Source organism: Vulpes vulpes, chromosome 13 (assembly GCF_048418805.1).
Source record: "Vulpes vulpes isolate BD-2025 chromosome 13, VulVul3, whole genome shotgun sequence".
Classification (NCBI taxonomy): Eukaryota; Metazoa; Chordata; class Mammalia; order Carnivora; family Canidae; genus Vulpes; species Vulpes vulpes.
In genome coordinates, this window is record NC_132792.1 from 26,995,314 (window position 1) to 27,014,409 (window position 19,096).

Sequence of the window (19,096 nt, forward strand, 5' to 3'; positions counted from 1 at the left end):
TGGGAGGATGGGGTGATGGGCACTGAAGGGGGCACTTGACAGGCTGAGCACTGGGTGTTATATTATATGTTGGCAAATCGAACTCCAATAAAAAATATACAAAAAAAATAAAAATAAAATAAAAATAAAACTCCCTTCTGCTGTTCAAACGCAAGTCTTAGCCAACTCTTGTGTCCTGGGCTTTGTCAGAGTCTTCTCTGTGACATCAGAGATTTACATTCAAGTTTCTACATACAGGCACATGGAGGCAAATACGTTCTTGACCACAAAAACTGCTTTAGGCTAATGACACTCAAAAATACATATAACACAATATATATTAAATTTCTTGAAATTGAGCATATCCTTTGGCTTAAAAATTCTTTCAGGCATTTATTCTAAAGAATAGCAGACAAGGAGGGTACCTGGGTGACTCACATGGTTCACAGTCTGACTTCAGCTCAGGTCATGATCTCAGGCTCCTAGCTCAGTCTTCTTGGCCCTCTCCCTCTGCCACTACCCCCTCCCCTACTAACTTGCTCTTTCTCAAATAAATAAAATCTTCAAAAAAATTTTAAAACCTTAAAAAAAAAAAAGAATAGTAGACAGATATGTCAATTTGCATGCCCCAGGGATATCCATTGAACATTAAGCCTGTATTTAAAGGCCTGGACCCGGGGGTCAGACAGACTAGGTTCAAGTCTTACCTCCACTTCTTTTTTTTTCTTTCTTTTTTTTTTTTTGCCTCTACCTCTTGTTCATGTCACTCAACTTCTCTATCTCATCTGTAGCGGGGACTGATAAGTGTCCCTACCTCAAAGGGTCTGTACTATCATGAGAAATAAATGAGTGATTATATAAATATGCTTAGGATGATTTTTGGCAGAGTGTTATTATATAATGATAGAAAAATTAGACATAGCGTGTATATTCTTTTATTTAATAAAACAAAATGTAGGTGCCCCTGTGTGGCTCAGTTGGTTAAATGTCTCCCTTCAGCTCAGGTTATAGGATGGAGCCCCACATTAGGCTCCCTGCTCAGCGGTGACTGTGCTTCTTCCTCTCCTTCTGCTTCCCCTGCTTGCATGATTGCATTCTCTCTCTCTCTCTCTCTCTTAAATAAATAAAATCTTTAAAAGTAAATAAATAAATAAAACTGAATGTAGGGGCCCCTGGGTGGCTCAGTTGGTTGTTGGTTAAGTATCTGACTCTTGGTTTCCACTCACGTTATGATCTCAGGGTTGTCAGATCGAGCCCTGCTTCATGTTCCACACTCAGCACAGAGTCTTCTTGAGTTTTCCCTCTCTGTCTCCCTCTGCCCCTTTCCCTGCTGTCTCTCTCTCTCAAATAAATTAATTAATTAAAAAAAATTATATATATATATCTAAAAAAATTGGAGTATATTTTGAAGATATTCACATATTAAAGAAAAGCAATTAGGTTACATAGTAATGTATTAACTAAGTATGCTGAGTGATTATATATCAAAAGGTTAACTATGATTACTTTTTGGTGATAGGACAATAGACTACACTTTGTCCTATGGATCGTTGCTATTTTCTAAATTTTCTACAAAGGAAATGTGTAAAAAAGTTGTCTTTTTAACCCCTGCAGAAGAAGAAGAATGGCTAACATTTATTGTGACTTTACAGGGAATCAGGCGCTTTATATATGTGTGTGCGCGTGTATTTGTATATATACACACGCACACGTTCTTTGCTTACAATAACCTTAAGAGGCAGAATCCATGATTATCATCTCCATGTAGCAGATTTAGAAACTGAAGCGCAGAAAGGTGAAATAACTTGCCTCAAGTCCCCCATCTAGTGAGTGGTAGTGGTGGGATTTGAACTGAGGGTCTCTGACTCAGGGCCTGTGTTAGGTATTCTCTTTGTATGGTCTGAATAATACAGATGAGCATTGACCTACAGCCCTCGCAACAATAACCTAGTTACACATGCTGTTTAAAGGAAATGAATAGAGAGAGCCTCTGATCCTTGAGTCTTTTTGATAAATGGGGAGCTTTCAGGTCTCCAGTCATTCTCTTAGTTACCTTGTTAGTAAATGGGAAGCATATCTATATCAGGTGATGTAGTAAAATTGATCTATCTGTGTATCCCATAAAAAGGGTGTATTGACTTTACATTGCATTAACCAAACTAGAAATATTTTTTAAAACATAGCAAAGTGAAATGGCATAAGTAGCATAGACATTTTTCTCTATGCTGTCGCTCAGTAGTGAGTGCAACCGCCAGGTCTCCTGAATGAGTCTTCTAACCTCCTTCAGAGTGCAGAAGGTAAGTTAGAAGAGTATAGGAAGAAACTTGGGCCTTGCCAATACACAAGGGTCAATATATTGAGTTCCAATAGCAGTAAAGTGTAGAACAAACTTGTCCCTTCAGTTCAGAGTAATTAGCACAGATCAAAGGCATCCTGAGGAAAAAATGGATTTTCAGCAGTTGTCTGGTCTGTTTCTATTTTAGAATTTCTGTTTTTGTTGAGGCAGTTAAGTTATAATTGATGGGGTTTTGTGTTTCTTTTCAGGAATGAAAATTGGGTGTTTCAGAATCATAATCTTATGTTAGAAAATAATATCTCAAACCTGGTGGCTACAACCACAGCATCTATATTTTGAAAATTGTCTGCTTTTATCACTTAATAAGCATCCTGATAATTTACTAGCTGACGAGGCTGGCGGAATTAGGCTGTCAGGACTAGCATATTGCCGGATAGCACTACCAATCGTGAGTCCTTGAGATAGTAAAATACTACGGTTTAGCCAGAGCATTACTCAGAGGCAACTAATTACAGTTGGGGAGCTCATAACAACATTAGACAAAGTCTCTGAAATCCGGAAGGAATCGCCAGTCCCAGGCCTGATAAATTGCCACCCTCATTCTCCCAGAATTCTTTTTTTTTTTTTTTTTAAGATTTTATTTATTCATGAGAGACACAGAGAGTCTCCCAGAATTCTGCTGGGAATTAGGATTCACTGCTGTCATCTATGTTAAGGGGTCATTTTTGGTGTCTTTCCCAGAAGAGGCTGAACTTCCTGAGAGGACCTGGGAGCCGGGGAAGGGATTTTTCTTTTTCTGCCTCCCTGTTGCCTTCCCTTCTAGCAAAACTGCTACAACCCGTCAGTGAGAGGATCTGTTCAGCGGTGGACCAGTCTGGCTACACCTTGTACCAATAGATCATCTTGGCAGTTAGGGAGATGGTAGTATATAGCTTACCCAGGAACCTCCTCCGTGCCCCTCTTCTTCCCATGGCCTTCCCAAGGACGCAGCATTGTATGGAGAAGTGGCGTGGGGACTTGGTCCTGGCCAGGATTTATCCCCCACAGGCCTTGGACAAATCAGTTTTGATTTCTTCAGTAGTAGAATAGTGAGATTAAGTCTGCCTTACAGAGTTGCCAAGATTAACAAAGAATAGAAAATATGTCCTAGAGGGCCTAGTGCCTACAAGGCCCTCAATAAATAGTTACTAGTGTGATGATCATTACTGTTCACTACTTGTTAGAAACTCAAAGGATTTAGACTATTCATATTTTCTTCAACCCAGATATGTGAGCTGGCTCTGAGTTCTAGACCAGAAGACTCACAAACCATGTGGTAGGAATTGACAGATAAAGTCAAATACAATTATATACCTAGATTTATCTTCCAGAAGCATATGGAATTTTATCTTTTTTTAAATCCTCTCTTCCTTCTTCCCACTTGTTCTCTTTTGCTTCTTCCACTCTCCTTCACTTCCCCAGGCACCCCGTGGAATTTTTCTATCATTACCATTTCAGAACTATGTAATTTTTTGTTAGAAATGAATTTATATTGGGGCATCTGGGTGGTTCAGTGGTGGAGCATCTTCCTTTGGCTCAGGTTGTGATCCCAGGGTCCTGGGATCGAGTCCCACGTCAGGCTCTCTGCATGGAGCCTGCTTTTCCCTCTGCCTATGTCTCTGCCTCTTTCTCTCTCTCTTTCTCTCTCTCTCTCATGAATAAATAAAATCTTAAAAAAAAAAAAAAAAAGAAAGAAATGGGGACGCCTGGGTGGCTCAGTGGTTGAGCATTTATCTGCCTTAGGCTCAAATCATGATCCAGGGGTCCTGGGACTGAGTCCCTCATTGGGCTCCCCATAGGGAGCCTGCTTCTCCCTCTGTGTCTCTGCCTCTTTCTCTCTCTCTCTCTCTCTTTCTCTCTCATGAATAAATAAAATCTTAATTTAAAAAAAAAGAAAGAAAGAAATGGGGACGCCTGGGTGGGTGGCTCAGTGGTTGAGCATCTGCCTTCGGCTCAGATCGTGATCCAGGGGTCCTGGGATTGAGTCCCTCATTGGGCTTCCCACAGGGAGCCTGCTTCTCCCTCTGTCTGTGTCTCTGCCTCTCTCTGTGTGTCTCTCATGAATAAATAAAATCTTTTAAAAAATGAATTTATATTATTTGGCCACAGAGCATGTTTCTAATTACATACAGATCTGTAGTCTGATGTGATTTTTGTAAACTAATGAACAATCTCCCTGCACAAACCACCCCACCATCACCACCCCCCCACCCCGCCCCCAACTAAAATGTTCACCTCACAGCATAATTCACAGTTTCTATCACTGTCGCTGTGAACTTTCTTCATCCTGTTTGGAAATGTTCAGTTCCTGCTTTTTGTCACGGTCGTGTTCTCAATGGAAAAACAGCAGCTGGGGTCCCTGAGTGGCTCAGTCGGTTAAGTGTCTGCCTTCAGTTCAGGTCATGATCCCAGGGTCCTGGGATCGAGCTCCGCTCCCTGCTCAGCAGGGAGTCTGCTCCTCCCTCTCCCTCTGCCGCTCGCCCTGCTTGTACTCTCCTTTTCACACTCTTTCCCAAATGAATAAAATATTTAAAAAGAAAAAAAAGAGAAAAAAAAGAAACACAGCAGCTGCAGTCAGAGTCACTGATCAGATAGCGCCGGTTCAGGCCGTTATCTGGAGCCCAGGCTTTCTTCCCAGCTGCTGCTAACTGGCTGATTATCTCCAGCCGCTAACGTGACAGATTCGAGGCGTCTGGCTAGCTGACTGCAAACGCCCAAAGATAAACTCCCCTGGAGAAACTACTCTGGGGCCGACACGTGTGCTTTCCAGGCGGCCTAACGTTCGGCCAGCGCGTCCCTGTTGTCCAGGGAGTGCCCCGGGGCGCAGGAAGAGGCCCCCACCTCGGGTCACCGCCGATTGTCTGCTGGAAGGTCGGCCGGCCCCGGCCGTAGGAAAGCAGCTCAGGGTGCTGCTCGGCTCGGCGGTGTTTATGAAACCATGTCCCCGTTCTTGGTTCTTGTTCTCGCACCTTCTCTTGTTTGCTTTGAGGAAAAGGCCGCGAGCCCGGCGCTCTGGAATCCTGCCACTTGCTGAGCCAGTGTGGCCCCGCAGGAGCCCCAAGGACAGGCGGGGAGGGCCCTTTCCTTTCCTTCACGCCTCTCCCGCCTTGTTTTGCAGGTAGTGAAGCTGATTTTAGCTCCTCGAGCAGCACGGGCAGCATTTCCGCTCCTGAGGTCCACATGTCTGCGGCGGGAAGCAAGCGGTCCTCCTTCTCACGCAAGTAGGCACTGTTTCCTGCTCTCTAATGTGAAGACACTTCACACAGGTGACCTACCTGTACTTTAGGTTCCTGTGGAGCCACTCGGATGGCTGTCAGTTCATATTTAGTTATTACTCAGTGGACAGTTTCTGTTTTTTATAATGATTTGGAATTAGAACCTTTCACTGTCTTACCAGCTGTGGTCACAGGGCTGGATCCGCGTGTGTCTCTCCGTGGCCATCCCTCAGCCAGCCCCTGGCTGTGTGTCCACTCACCCTTCTCTCTCCCCCCCTTCCCTCACTCACCTGTGAACTCACCTGGTGTTAACGTAGTAGTTTCCACTTCCTACCTGCCTCCCCTCCATGAATCTGTCATCTCTTAGCTGGGAAGCCTCTGACTTCACCATTTCTGTCCTCTAGCTGAGCTTACCTATTACCCTCATGAAAGAGACATAGTGAGCTCAGACAACCCCAGCACTCACTTGGGGAAGGGGTGAGAAAAGAATAAAGTTCACAGACGTGACTGGCCACCACCAAGAGGCATTAGAGCAGACTAGCTACTTATATGGACTCTGGAGCCAGGTTGCCTTGGTGGGAATGTCGGCTCCGTCACCTGCAGGCTGTGTGGCCCTGAGCAAGTTGCTTAACTTCTCTGTGCCTCAGTTTCCTCATCTGTAAAATAGGGCTGTAATCATACCTACTTTGTAGGGTTCACTGTTAGGATTAGTTAGTAGACAGGAAGTGTGGGTCAGTGCATAGAACCTAGCAGGCATCAACAAATGTTCACCATAGATACTATTTGGGTGGGGGGAAGTGTGGGAAACTCATGAGCCACCATTCACATGTGGTGGGAAAGATTCTAAGCCCCAGGATTCTCTCCTACTATGCATGATTTTATTTGTTCAAGTATCTGCTATGAGGCGGGTTCTGGTGATAGGGCAGTAAACATCTACTATGAGCATCTACTGTGAGGCGGGTTCTGGTGATAGGGCAGTAAACAAAACTTTATGGAAATTATATTGATTCTAGTAAGATAAAAAAAATGACAATAAATACATAATAATATAATTATTTTTAAAAACATACGGGTAAAGAATATTGAGAGTAATGAGATGGATGGTATGTTTTGGATAGGCTGGTTCCAGGAGACCTCTGAGCCAGGGACCCGAGCAATTCAGTGGAATGAGGAACAAGACATCTGGGGATGATTTGTCTTTAGACTTTGAGCAAATCACTTGACTTTTCTGGGCCACAGTGTCCACATTTGTAAAAGGAGGGTTGGACCACATAATTCTTGAGGTCCCTTCATGGAGAAAAACAGGTTAGTTTAAAAAAACTTGCATTCCCAGGATTCAGGAAGCAGGTATCTCACATTTCTCTTCAGTGAGCAGAACATTTAGCTGATGTTTAAAAAGGGACTTGAGACCCCCTGGTGCACAATTTTATTGTTAAAAACAAAGCTGAAGCCAGACAAACCTGTAACAAAAGAGCGGAGCCCACAATGAAAAAGCCCAATTGTTCTATTCCCAAACACAATCTATTTGGAAATAAAATACCTCTGGGATCACATAATATGAATATAAACATTTTCTGTATAAATCAGATGTGGCTTGCTCTGAGAATAAACCATTTATCTAACCCATTCAAGAAAACTAGCACATACCTGTGGTACAAGGTATCAAAGAACAGAGAGCAAAAGAAAAAAGAAATGGCCTGTCGAAGAAGCTGATTGTATTAAGCACTTCAAAAGAACTTGTGTTTGTGGTTAAATTCCAAGGTAATGTCAACAATACAGGGTGATTTAGAGAAAATTGTCTAGTCTGGAATCTGTGTTTTCTCCAAATGACTAAAAATTGATATAGTAAACGTAAAATAGCTAAATAGAATTATGTGCAAATCAGATACATGCTTAATAGATGGAAAATTGGAATTGGCAATGTTCTATTAGCCTCACTTTTTTTTTTTTTTTTTAAATCTGACCCAGGAATAGAGCACAGTCAGTAGATTTATGTGATGGGATATCTCGAGCACTTCACATAATTTTTGTGTTTTGTGGGACCATGCACTGAGGACGACTCCTCTAGATGTGCCAGGTATCCGGGCCAAAGTTTATAAAGCTTATCATCCTTTTAAATGGCTTGCTTCTCCTACAATAAATGAATATTCTCTGTGGAGAATCAGCTCCTGGGAAGAAGGCGAGCAGGAACATTTGGTGAAGGGGTGGGAGAAATAAGTGGCAGGTGGTGTTGGTGAGGATATTTTTGATGGGATCTTAAAAACAAAACTAAAGTTTCAATGATCTCTTCTTACAGAAGGCCAACTCTGTTAACATCTCTGAGGAATTCTCTTTTTTTAAAAGCTTTATTTATTTATTTTGGGGGGAGGGCAGAGGAAGGGCTGAGGAAGAGGGAGAGCCTTTAGCAGACTCCAGGCCGAACACAGAGCCCAATGCAGGGCTCCATCCCATAACCCTGGGATCATGACGTGTGCCAAAACCAAGAGCTGGACACTTAACTGAGTGTGCCATCCAGGCACGCCTGAGGAATTCTCTTTCTTAAACTAAAATCCTAATCTGACCAAGGGCAGATAGAAGTGAAAAGGAAAAAAAAAAAAAAAGAGAAAATGTTTGGAATTTGGAGCCAGAGAAACATGGGCTTGTGTTTAGCCTCCCTTATTAATTATGTACATGAGCCAGGGCCCTGAGCTTTACTGTTCTGGAAAATGGGATAATAGTGGCATCTACCTCATTGAATTAAATGAGCTAATCCCAGAATTTAGTAAAAGGGTCATAAATGGATATTTTCCTCAGTAGTGATAAAAATAATACTGATGGACATGTTGATGAAGATGATGATTGTGATGATGATCACATTAGTTTGCTCAGGTTGCTGTCACAAAATATATCACAGACTGGGGGTCTCACACAATGGGAATTTACCTTCTCACAATTCTGAATGCCAGAAGTCCAAGATCAAGATGTCAGCAGGATTGGCATCTGCAAAAGCCTCTCTCCTTGGCTTAGAGATGGCTCTCTTGTCTCTGCTTCTTCAACAGAATTTTTATCTGTGCCTGCATCCATTTCCTCTTCTTATAAGGACATTAGTCAAGTTGGATTAGGATTTAATTAGATTTAATTACCTTTCTTTAAAGCCACGTTTCCAAATACAGTCACACTCTTAGGTACTAGGGGTTAGGGCTTTTTAACATTATGAATTTTGGCGGGGGTGGGGGGAACGACACAATGCAGCCCTAACAGTGATCAGCGTGATGACAGTGATGGTAGTAATGTTGCCTTGAAGTAAAGGACAACATTGGGGGATAGAAATTAATGTGGGCCCCTTGTGAGGTTCTCTTCCCTTTCTCTCCATTTCCATCTGCTGTGTTCAGGTGTGCAGGAAGGGGTAGGGTCAGCAGAATTCTGCCCCTTTGTGGACTTCAGTCTTCTTGCCCACCACACCAAGGCATTTGGGGTAAGCTGAGGAAGGTAGCATAGGGTTTGCTTCTCACAGCTATGGCAAACATGGAACCCTGGCCTCTCCTTGAAAATGTTTTGCAATGACTTTGTACCCATATGTGTTAGCAGTTGAACGGAACTAAACTAATTCATTGATTATTTTTAAGCATGTAATTTCTTTTTTAAAAGTCAGCTCTTGGGACGGCTGGGTGGCTCAGTGGTTGAGCGTCCGCCTTCAGTTCAGGGTGTGGTCCCATGGTCCCACGATGATCGAGTCCTGCATCAGGCTCCCCTTGTCCCCTTGAGGAGCCTGCTTCTCCCTCTGCCTGTATCTCATCCTCTCTCTCTGTGTCTCTCATGAATTTAAAAAAAAAAAAAAAAGGCAGCTAGTCAGCTCTTGCAGTCTAACAACTCATTTCCTGAAATATATCAGTATAGCAGATGTGTTCTTAAAAATTCCCATCGAGTTTAATTTGTATCTTAGTGACTGCAGCACAATAAAGGTTGGTGGTGAATTCTTCAGGTCATAACCACATGCATAGCCAGTATATAACATACCTGTTTACAAGCTCCAAAAGATATATTCTATCTGTGTAAAGTAAGAAGGAGATATTTCTGTAGAGTCAAAAAAAAAAAATCTGTTTTTAAATCTTAGTCAGCTGTGTGTTCTTGGGCCACATTACCCTTAGTGCTTCATGTAACTGAATACTTCGTGTACTTCGTGTAATGTAAATGAGTGGTAATCGTTGTACCAGCTTTATAGCATGAGGGTCAAAATTAAGTAAAACTGTGCTCGTAGAACATCTGGAAGACGCCCAGGATCTCAGAAGGTCATTAGTGAAGGTCGACTTGGAAGAGGACTCCCCCGGTCAAAACGAAGCATTGCTCTTTCCTTTCTCTCCTGACTTGGGAGAGGTTAATCCTGCACGTTTCTCATTGTCACATTCAGAAATGTCAGGCCGGTTGGAGTGGACTCAGAAGTGAAGTGTGGAGAAGCAGATCCAAGCCAGAGCCCATGTATTCTGCTGCTCAGCTCAGCACCACTGGGTTGCTGAAGTTGGTTTGTCACAAAGCCATCTGCCCATCTGTTCCATATAAAGTGTCCCCTTCTCATGAAAAGGAGGCAGAGTCTATCTGGATGATTTCAAAAGGAAAGAACTTTTTAACTTCAGAACCGGATGATGTTTCATTTATATGTGATTTACTGGGTTGACAGCTAGTTGAAGTTACATTTGATTTTAAGTAAGTGTGGTTTCGGAGCCAAGTCTGCCCACACGCACACTCACATTTACATGCGTTTCTCATTGACATGTGTCCGTTGGATACAACTGTAATCAAAATTGCAAAGAGGGGATTGTCAGAAAGCAGTACTTCTGTATGAAAGATATCTTGTTCTTTTTCATTTTCTTGTAATGTCATCAAGAAATAGTCCCAACACTGAACTGTTATCCTATCTAAGTAATTTCAACATTTTCAAGATGCTTCCTTACATAGTGGGTGTCAAGTTTCTGGAACTAGATTAATAGGGAAGTCCAAACAAGTTTATCCTGTAATAATATCCTACAGCTGCATTGCCTTTAACATTTTATCAGATGCACTCACATGCATTCTTTGATTCGATTTTCCCATCAACTCTGAGGAAGGCAAGAAAAGTTATTAGAGATCCCCATGTATTCAGTAGATTCATTGCCTAAGCTCCTAATAAGTGGCAGTGCCAAGGCTCAAACCCAGTTTATTCATTTAGCCGTCATTTTGGGAACACCTAGCATGTGCCAGGAAGTAGCGCGGATATAAAAGAACAGACTGTGCTCCTGCCCTCAGACTGCCCTAGTCTAGTGGGAAGGACACACAACTGTGTAGTTGTGGTGCCATGTGATAAATCCCAGGATGGATGTTTGCACAGAGTACTAGGGACCACCGAGGAGCCACGTGTACACGAGCCTAGGGAAGGAGGAGTCCGGAGAAGGCTGCTTGGAGTGTTCCCACCCGTCTGGAAGTTGGAAAAATCCCAAGGCATAGGGTAGGGAGCAGGAGGACATTCTAGGCAGAGAAAATGATAAATTCAAAAACATAAAAGTGATGGGGAGCGTGGGTCATCAGGAAACTGTAAGTTGTTTGTAATTCTGGATTACGGAGGGAGGAGGGAGGGGTGCGAGAGGGTAGGTTGGATGGGGAGGTGGGATCAGACCTCGGGAGGTAGGAGCCCTTGAATGGCTTTGAGGACACCGCGCAGAGCCAGAGGCAGCCTCCTGGCTGAGGGGGCAAGAAAGCAGGCGGCGAGCGGCGGGAGGCCTGTGACATTTCAGCAGTTACATGATGAAGGTTTTGTTAGATCATTGGCAGCGGGAAGAAAATGGGTGGTCAAAGCTACAGGCTTGATACGTTGGTATGGGCTCCTCCACCCCTCCTCCTCCTCTTGGGCAGCCCCCCTTCTCCTCATTCTCCAGACGAACCTCCCTAATTTTCTTACCCCAACGTGAACCACACCTGAACGCTTTTAAGCGGAAACAGGTGGACTGGACCAACCTCATCTTCCAGCCGCCTCCAAAGTGAGCCTCAACCAAATCGGTATTCCACGCGGTTTGTGCTCCTATCAGGCGTTGGGGATTAATTCAGAAACAAGCTTTGGGGCCAGAAAGTATTTGCGAGGAGGGCGGAGGGCGAGGCCGCCGGTGCTTGGGGCGGGAGGAGGCCCCCGCGGCCCGGGCACCAGTGGCGGCGCCGGCTCAGCCCAGCTCAGCCCCACGGCCCGGCCCGGGCGGGCTCCGCGCTGGCGGCGGGTGGTGGCCGAGGCCCGCACCCAGCACCCAGCACGGCCGTTCTCCGCTCTTCTCCCAGCCGAGGGCCCCACGGGCGGAGTAATGGAGCCTCGTCCTACAAGGCCGCCAGCAGCCCGCCCTCCCCGCGGGACAAGGACTTCCTGTCCATGCTGTGCAGGAGTCAGCTGAGCCCCGTGAACATCCATCCCGGTTACGCGCCCTCTTCCCCAAGTAGCAGCAACTCGGGCTCCTACAAGGGGAGTGACGGCAGCCCGGTCATGAGGTGAGTCTCCCGCCCCTGCCCCAGGTGCCCGCCTTCGCGTGCAGAAACCTGGGGGGAGGAAGGTGAGGCCGCCCTGGAGCTTGGGCCTCGTTCTGCCCACTCGGCCTTCCCCTTCCCACGCGCAGCCAGTCCCTCAGGGCTGCGGGAAGACGGCCAGCCCCAGCCGAGGCTCAGCAGCCCGAGGGGGGCTGGCACAGGGCAGTGGGGGTCCAGGACCTCCCCCTCCCCGGCCGGAGGGAGTCAGACATCAGCGATGTCCTGGGGGCCACGCGGTGCCAGGGACCGTGTGAAGCACTGAGAAGGGCAGTGAGCCTCAGAGAGGGGCCCCGGCTTCCCGCAGGAGGGTACCGGACACTTGGCTCATCTCATGGCAACGTTTGAGGTGATTCTGCAGGTCCCCGTTGTTGTACGTGTAGTAAGCAGTTGGGAGGGGATCCAGCCCAGTCTGGAGGGACCAGAGGAGGCCTCCCTGAGGAAGTGACCTTGAAATGAAATCTGAAGGTCGGGCAAGGAATTAAGTAGTCCCTGGGGGCCAGGAGGTTGTAGGAAAAAGTACCTGCATGCCCAAAAGGACCCAACAGGAGGACTAGAAGGTTGGGAGCTGGACACAGGCCATCTTGCACAGATGTAGGCTCAGGGGGAGCAGGGTGACTGTAGCGGCCTGGACTGGTTCCAGAGTCAGGGAGGAAGCTGCCAGCCCTCCACCCTCAGTCTTCTTCCTCCTGGGTGGCCCTTCTCGTTAGTCAGCTCTCTTACAGCAGGGATGCCCCACACTTGGCCAGGCCTGAGAGGGGCCGGCATTCCAGCTCAGGAAGTTTTATAGAACTCTGGGCACTTCGTTTACAAAACACACTCTGGTGACGGTGGAGTAGCCCTTTCCCTTTGGAAGAAGGAAACGTTCCACCGAATTGGCACACTCACACCAGGGATTGATCTCAGAGCAATTTGAATCCAACTCCTAGCAATCAAGGTGTTCGGGTAGTGGCACACTGTGTGGAAAGTCAGGACATCTCACTCCCATCCTGCCTTCCCGCCTGCCCCGCTTATTGTCCCCTAATATAATAGTGTGTTACTATGCACCCACAGGCAAGCCTGTGCACAATTGTGCATTATTCTGCATGAGGTCATTCGTAAGCCGTAGAAAATCCTCCCTCTCCACTATCTCCACTCTCTCCACAAACAGCCTTCCTGAAGTCTCCCAAGTAATGAGCGGCCCTAAGAGTGGCCGGTGTGTCATAGCCCCCCTTCCCAAGTGAAGCGCACAATATTGAGGCTTAAGACCCCAATACACAGCTGTCGCTCCTTCTCAAGCCATTAGCTGTGCCTTAACTTTTCTTTAACAGTTCATTGCTTGGATTGTTTCAGGCGGTCTGGAAGGTACATGTCCTGTGGTGAAAATCATGGTGTCAAGCCCCCAAATCCAGAGCAATATTTGACTCCTCTGCAGCAGAAAGAGGTCACAGTGAGGCACCTCAAGACCAAGCTGAAGGAATCTGAGCGCCGCCTTCATGAAAGGTGAATCTGCATTCCTTTCACCCTGATTCAGGACGGTTTCTTTTTCCATGAAATGAAATACAAACCCACACTATTGAAAAATAGAAAAGAAGAAAAAGTATTTCATTTCATTTTTGCCAAATTCCTTAAACCAGTCTTTCAGAAGAGCCATTTCATATTCCTGTGTGATTTGGCTGTTTCAGGAATTCACCTGAGAGGGTACCCCCTGGCTTTTCTGGGCCTGTACAGAAGCATTGGGTGTGTGCGTAGCTATTTTTAAATGGCAGGAACACTTGCAGGAACAATCCCATACTTCCAGCAGAAAGGGTCACACACAGGGGCCCCTATTAAGCCCTGTTTATCTCTCTGAGAGCGTGGATGGCCCTGTGTATTGTGATTCCTGCAAGCTATTTCTGTGCTGAAGGAAGAGGTTCATTATTCTTGGCTAAGTGTTAAGGTAAAAAACAAAAACCAAAAAACAGCCCATGCTTAAAGAGATCTTATCTCAGAGAGAAAAGACCTTTGACATCTTGGGGTGGGCCAGATTTTCTGCTTAATGATTTTTTCCCCTGGAACATTTTGGGAATAGACGAACAGAGCTCTGACCAGGGTAGCATGAGTCAGATCTTACTTTCTGAAAGTCTTTGTTTATGATTTAAGGAACCGATGGAAGGGTTTGAGCAGTCATGACAGGGAAGCATATGACAATGAAACTGGAGAGTGGTCAGGTCTAAACTTAGAAAAGCAAAACTAACATTCCTTCGAGTATACCAGGAACCTGACCACCTGGCCTTCATACCTACTGATAATATGAAAACTTGTATTTATATTGATTATGAAGAAATTATATGTCAGGAGGGATTTTTGACAAAGTTCTTAAAATAAGGTCCTATGAATTATCTAAAAAAAAAAAAAAAATCCATCTATTTTTTTAGATGGATTTCCTTCAGTGTAGGATGATGGTTCCAGGGTCATCTTACCCTAAGAGGAGACAAAGAGTAATCAACTCTTCAGAAAGTCCTTGCAGGGCACCTGGGTGGCTCAGTGGTTGAGCAGCTGCCTTTGGCTCAGGACATGATCCTGAGGTCCTGAGCTGGAGTCCCGCATTGGGCTCCCTTCAGGGAGCCTGCTTCTCCCTCTGCCTATGTCTCTGCCTCTCTCTGTGTGTCTCTCATGAATAAATAAATAAAATCTTTATTAAAAAAAAAATGTCATGGAACATGCAACATGTTATAGCTTAAAATTTTTTCAAATGATTATTAGAATATGATCAGAACAATGCTGCAGGGCTAAAACTTAACCAGTGCGCCTTCCTCTTTTGATAGGTAGTAACCTTTAAAAGTGAAATGGAAAAAAAAAAAAAAAGTGAAATGGACTTTCCTTCCACAATGTGTAGATATAGGAAAGGGTAGGCTACGGACGCAAAAGCAGGCAAAGAAATTCTAAAGCGTTCTCATAACAAAATTTCAAATATTAAGTACTGAAGGGGGGATAATGTTATATTTATTGCACCACCTGACAGCACCCAGGAAGAAAAAGACAAACAGCCACCTCATTTTTTATTCTGATTCTAGTTATTATCATTTTTGCTATTTTACAATTGTGGGGAGGCAGTTCCTGGCTAATACTTGTGAGAGAAAAATTGAAAACCCACTTAAGCTCTGCATTTGAAGGGGAGTAGCACCAGCTCTCTGCAGTGGGTCAGAACTGGAGGGGGGGGGGGGCTGGCTAAGAGCTGCTGGCTCCCTCAGGTCAGCCAGCTTGTCCCCTCCCTGGGTCCCTCACTCAGCCTGTCCCCTCCCAGCTCTCTCACTCAGCCTTTCCTCTCCCCAGCTCCCTCACTCAGCCAGCCTGTCCCCTCCCTGGGTCCCTCACTCAGCCTGTTCCCTCCCCAGCTCCCTCACTCAGCCTGTCCCCTCCCAGCTCCCTCACTCAGCCAGCTTGTCCTCTCCCAGCTCCCTCACTCAGCCAGCTTGTCCCCTCCCAGCTCCCTCACTCAGCCAGCTTGTCCCCTCCCCAGCTCCCTCACTCAGCCAGCCTGTCCCCTCCCCAGCTCCCTCACTCAACCAGCCTGTCCCCTCCCCAGCTCCCTCACTCAGCCTGTCCTCTCCCAGCTCCCTCACTCAGCCAGCTTGTCCTCTCCCAGCTCCCTCACTCAGCCAGCTTGTCCTCTCCCAGCTCCCTCACTCAGCCAGCCTGTCCCCTCCCCAGCTCCCTCACTCAGCCTGTCCTCTCCCAGCTCCCTCACTCAGCCAGCTTGTCCTCTCCCAGCTCCCTCACTCAGCCAGCCTGTCCCCTCCCCAGCTCCCTCACTCAGCCTGTCCCCTCCCTGGGTCCCTCACTCAGCCTGTCCCCTCCCAGCTCCCTCACTCAGCCAGCTTGTCCTCTCCCAGCTCCCTCACTCAGCCAGCCTGTCCCCTCCCAGCTCCCTCACTCAGCCAGCTTGTCCCCTCCCAGCTCCCTCACTCAGCCAGCTTGTCCTCTCCCAGCTCCCTCACTCAGCCAGCCTGTCCTCTCCCAGCTCCCTCACTCAGCCAGCCTGTCCCCTCCCTGGGTCCTTCACTCAGCCTGTCCTCTCCCCAGCTCCCTCACTCAGCCTGTCCCCTCCCAGCTCCCTCACTCAGCCAGCTTGTCCTCTCCCAGCTCCCTCACTCAACCAGCTTGTCCCCTCCCAGCTCCCTCACTCAGCCAGCCTGTCCTCTCCCCAGCTCCCTCACTCAGCCAGCTTGTCCTCTCCCAGCTCCCTCACTCAACCAGCTTGTCCCCTCCCAGCTCCCTCACTCAGCCAGCCTGTCCCCTCCCCAGCTCCCTCACTCAGCCAGCTTGTCCTCTCCCAGCTCCCTCACTCAACCAGCTTGTCCCCTCCCAGCTCCCTCACTCAGCCAGCCTGTCCTCTCCCCAGCTCCCTCACTCAGCCAGCTTGTCCTCTCCCAGCTCCCTCACTCAGCCAGCTTGTCCTCTCCCAGCTCCCTCACTCAGCCAGCCTGCCCCCTCCCAGCTCCCTCACTCAGCCAGCCTGTCCTCTCCCCACAGGGAAAGCGAGATCACCGAGCTCAAGTCCCAGCTGGCCCGCATGAGGGAGGACTGGATCGAGGAAGAGTGCCACCGCGTGGAGGCCCAGCTGGCCCTGAAGGAAGCCAGGAAGGAGATCAAACAGCTCAGACAGGTCATCGAAACCATGCGGAGCAGCTTGGCCGATAAAGATAAAGGCATTCAGAAGTACTTCGTGGACATAAACATCCAGAACAAGAAGTTGGAGTCTCTACTGCAGAGCATGGAGATGGCGCACAGTGGCTCCCTGAGGGACGAGCTGTGTCTGGATTTCCCCTGCGACTCCCCAGGGAAGAGCCTCCGCCCCAGCACCCCGTTGGGCCAGATGGCGGAGGCGCTGGCCCTGGAAGAGCAGGGCGCGGAGGAAGGGCCCGACGGCGAGCTGCTGCTGGGCGAGGCGATGGCCCAGGGCACCGATCTGTTCGATGGGGCGGCCCGGGCCCACGACCTGGAGCTGCTTCGCTCCGCCCCCGGGGCCGACGTCCTGGCGCCGGCGCCCAGGGCAGGGCGGCAGGAAGGGCTCAGCGCGGTGGCCGAGCAGGCCGTGCAGACCGACGTGGTGCCCTACAGCCCTGCGGTGTCCGAGCTCATCCAGCAGGTGCTGCGGCTGCAGGACCCCTGGCCCTCGAGCCCCGAATCTCCGGACGAGTCGGGGGCGGACTCGCCCGCGAGCTTCCCCGAGTCCATCTCCGCGTTCATGGTGGACCTGACGCCAAGAAACCCCAACTCGGCCATCCTTCTGTCTCCCGTGGAGACCCCGTTCGACGACGAGGCCGCGGAGGGTCTGGAAGCCCCTGCGCACCGCCTCATGCGGGAGCTGGACTTCGCGGGCCCGGCGGGGGCGGGGGCGGCGGGGGCGGGGTGGGCCGGCGGCGCCCTCCCCCTGGCTGCGCGCGGGCCCGCGGGGGGGCAGTACTGGAGCCGCAGTTTCCTGGTGGATCTCCTGGCCGTGGCTGCCCCCGTGGTCCCCACCGTCCTGTGGGCATTCAGCACTCAGAGGGGGGGCACGGACCCCGTCTACAACATCGGAGCCCTGCTCCGGGGCTGCTGCGCGGTCGCCCTGCATTCGCTCCGCCGCGCCGCCTTCCACATCAAAACCTGAGCAGGAGGACCTGCCCCCCCCCCCCCCCCCCCCCCAGGATCAGCAGGGGGACCTGCGGCGGTCTCTGGTCTGTCGTCTGGCTCCTCGTATTTGATTTGCACTATGTTTAGTCGAAGCCTGTTCACTGTTTAAAACCGGAGGTATCTTCCAAGGCATGGAGACGTGGTTCGAGTTCAGTGTCCCACCAGTGGTAGAGAAAGCATGCTCCTGACCCTGCCGTGTCGTGCGAGGTACCCGTTCTTATCCTAGTGGTTCAGGAAGAGAAAATGCAGAGTTTGCACTTTCAAGACAGCTTCTGTAAGGCTGGCATGTTATCTCCTTGCTTTGCTTTGTGCCGTTTTAAAATGTGTGACTGTTACAGCATTCCAGTGGTCTTGTGCACAGCAGGGGACTGTAACCAAAAATAAAACCGTATTTGTGTCATTGATTTGAAGAAGTCTTGAATAGCTCCTTAGTGTCTTACTTGGGGTTGATAAGGTTTGAGTGTTTGCAGTTTTTTACTAAATGTAGCTCCAAAGTTGTAAAATGGCTTGTTTGTTCCTAAACCTGTTAATCAATGAAACTGTATGTAAGTTTACAACGTATTAACTTATTTTTTGCTTATTATATAGTGTTCTATTGGAAATTGTTTGTACCTACACACTTCAGCATGATGAAAATAAAGATTAGTGTTTCCATTTAAATAAATGTTTTATCCTCCTATGAAATAATTATCTGTTTAGTTTTACTTCTGTATATAGTAAGAAAGACTAAATGGATAGATCCTTTCTTCTTTACGAATAGGGGCCTATAAAAATGGAATAAGAAATGAGAAAAAGGGAAAATTAATAAAGGTAAGGATTTCCTGCTGTCTTTAAAAAAGCATTGTTTCTGAATAAAAGTAGCTTTGATTGTTTGCTGTGAAATTATCTATACACTTGTTTGTTCATATATTTATTTGCTAAGGATGTGTTGAGTATTTGCAAAAAAGTTGGGTTGATTTTTTTTTTTAAGCATTTTAGGGATGCAGAGAGGGAGAGCATGCTAATTCCTCCCCTTGGAATAATAGGGTGAGGGTGGGTGGCTGGGAAGGATGAGACAATATGTGCTTTATATTACCTTGTGAGGTGAGTATTACTCTATTTTACAGATAACAGAGCTAAACCTCAAGGAGGTTAAACCACTCACAATTTCATGGTTCATCTCAAGAAGCCAGGATTTCAAGTGTCAGCAAAGCAAGTGTTTTTTCCACTGTAAAGGGAAAAAGAGGTGAGAATATCCTAAGTTTACACCAGAAACTCTCCTTTCATAGCACTTACCACCTTTAAACATACTGTATTTTTACTTGATTTACTTGTCTTGATCATTACCCATCTCTCCCACTAAGATACTAAGTTTCTGAGGGGAGATGTCTGAACTTAGAACAATATGTGGCACATAGTAGGGGTTCTAAAAATAGCC

General features: G+C 47.4%; 1 protein-coding gene across 9 annotated transcripts in view; it reads left to right on the forward strand.

Annotated features, from left to right (window-relative positions):
- Window positions 1-18,561, forward strand: part of SYBU (syntabulin) — a 111,631-nt gene extending 93,070 nt beyond the window's left edge. For all 9 annotated transcript variants that reach the window (XM_072734034.1, XM_072734035.1, XM_072734039.1 and 6 more), the window contains 4 exons: window positions 5,433-5,535; window positions 11,806-12,009; window positions 13,375-13,524; window positions 16,537-18,561. In XM_072734034.1, the coding sequence (XP_072590135.1) occupies window positions 5,433-5,535; window positions 11,806-12,009; window positions 13,375-13,524; window positions 16,537-17,656 (1,577 nt within the window). In that variant the 3' untranslated portion in view covers window positions 17,657-18,561. The remainder of the gene's footprint in view (window positions 1-5,432; window positions 5,536-11,805; window positions 12,010-13,374; window positions 13,525-16,536) is intronic.
- Window positions 18,562-19,096: the final 535 nt, after the last annotated feature.